The following is a 4,719-nucleotide window of genomic DNA, read 5'->3' on the forward strand; positions in this document are numbered from 1 at the left end:
GCGGGGGCAGCCGGTGGTACCTGCCGGGCATGGGGACAGCCCTTGTTAGGAGGATGGGGCCACAAAGGGGCTAGGACGACACAAGGGTCTCAGAAAGACAGCTTGCAAGGAGGAGGAGGAGGAAGGTCAGCACCTGTAGGAGGGCAGGAGGAAGACAGGTCTGCGGTAGACCTCCTCGGTCACCTGGATGTCCTCCTCGCACTGCACCCGCACGGCGTGGGGCTCGTCTCGCAAGTGCTCGATGTCGTTGTAGACATAATAGACGCTCTCGCTCAGCTGCGCAAAGTTGTGGATCTAGCACGGAGACAGGCATTGCTATCAAAACCATCATACCCAAGCTGGGGGGATGGCGGGGTGACCCCCTCCCAGCCCACCCCACCTCCTTGCGGATGGCCAGCTCCAGGCTCTCTGCCCGCAGCCCCCGCTGCTGCAGGTTCTCATGAAGGTTCTCCTTGCCCCGGGGGGTGTAGGACACAAAGTCCCCCTCTAACCGTAGGAAGACCACAGGCTCCTCACGGATGCAGAAGACAACAAATTCCTGCAAAGAAGAGGAAGAGAAGAGGTTGCCCAAACATTCTCTTGCTTTTTTTCGCCCCAGTTCCCACCCTCCCACCAACCTTGTGGCCGTCTCTCTGCAGCTGCTGTAGGACCAGCTTGAAGCCGTTGAGGGTGGGTTGCCCCATGCCGAACACGGGATAACCTCCTTTGGCTTGTCGGAAATTGGGAGCGCCGCAGCTGCCCGTAGTGTTCAAAACATCTAATTTTCCATATACATCCCTGACCATGAAATATTTCCCCTGCAAAACGAGATGGGAAGAGAGAACGTGATGGGGAAGAAGGGGGCTTGAGCAAGGAGGCTTGAACACAGCTGGGAAGAAAAGTGGCTTTTTCTTGGTGATCTTCAAAATTATCCCCCAAAAATTCCCCCCAAGGTCTCCAAACCCCAGGCTGGAATGGGTTGAGGGTGGAGATGCTCGCCTGCACAAGGTAGTGTTCCAGCATGGCCTCAGAAATGCGTCCCACTGTGTAGTTGGCCTTCAGAAGGTCATCATGGATCTGGAATTCCTCCCTGCAGTTGTACCTGCAAAAGTCACGTATGAGTAGGTAAAGGAAAAAAAAAAAATAACAGAATAGAATCATAGAATCATTAAGGTTGGAAAAGACCTCAAGTATCATCAAGTCCAGCCATCAACCCAACACCACCTAACCCACTAAACCATGTCCCTAAGCAAAAGAGGTAAATAATAGTAGGTAAAGATTAAACTAAAGCCATATTTAGGGAAGACAGCACAGAAAAACCGAGGTCAGGAGACGGTGGCAAGGGGACGTGAGGACTTACGTGATGACCACGGGTGCCACTTTGTTGGTGATGATGGACTTGGCCTTACTGTTGTGGAGCCCCAGGGTCTGGAAGGAGTGGATGCTGAGGGAGTGCTGGTCCTCCATGCCGCCGTCACCTGGCACCCCGCTCTCCAGGGGGGATGCCGACACTGCCTGCTGCGCCGTGCTGGCCGTTGTACCCATCACCTGCGGGCGGCTGCGGGGAAGGCGGCAGTGATTGATGGGAAAACAAGAAGGGAGGGAGAAGGAGGAGGAATTTTTTTTTTTTTCAGCCATTCCCGTTTTAGGAAGGGAAAACCACCAACAACCGGTGAAGAAACACGAACCCAGCCCTTTCCCTCCTGCTCCTGGAAAGGGTTTTCTTCCTCCATCCGGGAGGGTCCAGACCTGCAGCAGCCAAAAGTGGGGCTGCACTGTGGCAGGAGGAAAGGCAAAACGCTGGATCCGATGCCCCCAAAATCTGCAGAGTCAGCAGATGGCACTGCAGAGGGACCCAGCACAGTCCGGAGCCTTATCCTTCCCTTTCCCAGCACCCGTAAACCACTCCAGGGTCCCTCCCTGCAGGGAAAACACTGGAACAGAGAGTAAATATTACTAAATATTTAGTAATTCAGGATTTTGGAGATGCCCAGCGCAGTGAGTGAGACTTGGAGAGATTGGTTCCCAGTGCAGGCTGTGCTCTTAATGAGCAAATCTGAAAGCTGCTTTTAAACCACCCAGTTATTCCCATAGTAGAGGTGGGATGAGGGCAGGGAAGGGAGCCCAAAAGCAGATCCTCATCACCAGGGAGCTAATCCCTAAGCAAGGAGCGGAGTGTGGCTGGCAGTGGCCAGGAGCATCCTGCCACACTCGAGTGGTCCCGGACAAAGCAGGAACAGTCGAGTGGTCCAGGACAATGCAGCAACTGTCTGCGCTGGCCAGCGCCAGAGCTTGGTAACCAAATGAAGTGAGAGATAGCAAGGGGGCAACCTAGAAAAATAAAAAATTTTTAAAAACCAAACCTCAAACACCACCAAAAAACCTCAAAAAACCAACTCTGCTCACCCCAGTGGAGAGAGCCTCCAAAAAAATCTCCTTCACACCAATGCTGCATGGGGCATAAACCTGGCAGCACCCAAACAGGGGACAATGGCAATGCTCGGTGGTGATGCACAGCGCTAGGAAACCCAGGCTGGCATGAACCCAGCCCTACAAATGCTTTTGCAGCTGCTCCTGCTGCCTGGCGAGCGGGATGGGATCAGCACCTTCTTGCGATCCCAGGGAATGCGATGCCCCCAGCAGCTGCAAATGCTTTGGGGCGGGAGGGGAAAAGCCTCCAGAAAATGTGCTATTTTGAGGTAGCCGTGCCCCGGTACAGATTTTCCCCTCCTCCCCATCTTCCTTCTCCACTCTTCAGAAAACTTGTTGCTGTACCATGAATTTTCTGCACTGTTAGGCAGCATGGATTCTTTTACATGGGAGAAAAAGGACGATAAAAAAGAAAAAAAAGCCCAGCTGTTTCAGGCTGGTGCCATTTCTCCAAGTCCCCTTAAGCTTTTCTTTCAACTAAAGACTGTTGGGGCAAAAATAAAGCAAAAAAATTAAAATATATATATACACACACACAGGGAGGTTTTGGAAATCTTGTGGCTTTGGAGAGCTCAGCCAGTGAGCAGCAGGATGCTTTTTTTTTTTTTTTTCACCCAGGATGCTTTTTTGCCTTATTTTGTTCAGAATTGGTGCATCTTTTCAAAAGCACCCCAGTGAACTGTACCAATCCCTCTAGGTTTGCTCCAGCATGCCTGTGCCAGGGGATGGAGACTGACCCCCTAATTTGCAGGCAGCTTCTCCATTTCCTTTGTCCTTCTCCCCCCCCCCCCCCCCCCCCCCCGCCGCTGTCACTCACCTTTGCCATAAATCCCCCAGGGATGTTTTTGTTTTTTTCTTGCCCAACAAACTAACAGACATAAAAGATGCCAGGCAGAATTGGAAATGGTTTTTCAAACCACAAAATGAATGGAGAGAGGAAATCACATTGCAGCTTCTTTCCTCCCCCTTGGCCAGGCAGGCAAAGCAAGCATCTTCTAGAAAAGTCCCGAAATTACCCCAAAAGGGGTGCTCTGGGCAACCCCGGGAACTGCTCTGAAAAGCCCCGGGAAGAGGGAAGCGCTGGGGTGCCGTAGGGGAGCAGCTATTTACTGCTGAATCCGATGGGAGTGGGAGGGCTGACACCCCCCAGTGCCCACTCCCTCAGCTAGGGCACAACATGGGGTCAGTGGGGAAGAAAAAGCAGCAAAACCCTCTCCCAAGAAAACAGACAAAATCATCTTGCCTGAAAACAATCCCAAATATTCCCGTTGGCTGTGACAAGAAGAGAGGCAACACAGCCACCATCACAGGCCAGCCGAGAGAGCAGGAGCCCCCAGACCAGCCCATTGAAGGGATCTGGATTAGCCCAAGTATCAGGGTTTTTTCCCCCACCAAGTAGTTGAACACAGCAAACACTAAGCGGGTGCTTAGGCGGGCAAGTTACCCTCAAAAAAAAAAAAAAAAGAAAAGGAGTTTTATAAGCAGTTTTATTATTTTGCCTGTATTTAAAAGAACCCCACTGCATCCAGCCTGGATAAGATCTGAGTTAGTGTCAAAAAACCAGCCAGGCTGGGGGGGCTTTACTCCATTTTCATGCCACTACAAGAAGTTATGTGGCTGGGATGCAATCCATGTGGATTTTATAACAGCAACAGCCAGGCGAGCCAGCTCTGAACATCCCTTCCCTTGCACAACATGGCATTTCAGGGGGTTTTTACTAGGAGAGAGGATGCAGAGATTAAATCCCCTGCACAGCATCCCTCCCAGGGTGAGGGGAGCTCACCCCAGAACCCCTCGCCCAGCCAGCCCATCCCCTCTCTCAGGGACCATCCCCAAATCTCAGGGACCAAGCTGCAGATAAACCATGGAGATAAACAAAGAGCCCATTTTCTCCCTAGCCGCAAAACGGACAGACACCCTACAAGAAGGCATCCCGACCGAACAAATCCCCACTGTTCTTCTCCAGGTGTTTCGCCTAAATTCAAAGTTCCAGCATTCCTCCATCTGTGGTGGATGGAGCTGCAAACAGCACTGGGATGCAGCTTGAGCATGCCCAGAGATTATGCCCAGGCTCTGTGTCCTCTCCCACATAAGATACGACATTGCACAGTGCTCAGCCCCCCATTTGCCCACCTCCTCCTCTCACCCACAGCCCAGCACAGGGGTTATTCCCGCAGCCAGGGACCTGGCAAGGACTCAAAGCCACAGCAAACAATGGACTAAATATAGCAGGGGGGGCGGCCGGGCTGCAGCTGCAGGATGCATCTGCCCCTGGCCGTCGTGATGAGGAGGAAACGTGCACTTGCCCAC

The 4,719-nt window shown here is 52.3% G+C and overlaps 1 protein-coding gene across 1 annotated transcript in view; it reads right to left on the reverse strand.

The window, feature by feature from the left end:
* The window catches only part of PALD1 (phosphatase domain containing, paladin 1), a gene marked incomplete at its 3' end in the record, with an annotated part of 8,846 nt that extends 7,322 nt beyond the window's left edge, over window positions 1-1,524 (reverse strand). Inside the window, 7 exon segments of the mRNA XM_010085056.1 lie at window positions 1-4; window positions 6-20; window positions 134-294; window positions 380-538; window positions 618-797; window positions 979-1,081; window positions 1,340-1,524. The exon segment at window positions 1-4 is cut by the window's left edge and continues 48 nt beyond it. Coding sequence (XP_010083358.1) covers window positions 1-4; window positions 6-20; window positions 134-294; window positions 380-538; window positions 618-797; window positions 979-1,081; window positions 1,340-1,524 — 807 coding nt within the window.
* Between the last annotated feature and the right edge of the window lie 3,195 nt (window positions 1,525-4,719).

This window comes from Pterocles gutturalis, unplaced genomic scaffold (genome assembly GCF_000699245.1).
Source record: "Pterocles gutturalis isolate BGI_N339 unplaced genomic scaffold, ASM69924v1 scaffold30105, whole genome shotgun sequence".
Classification (NCBI taxonomy): Eukaryota; Metazoa; Chordata; class Aves; order Pterocliformes; family Pteroclidae; genus Pterocles; species Pterocles gutturalis.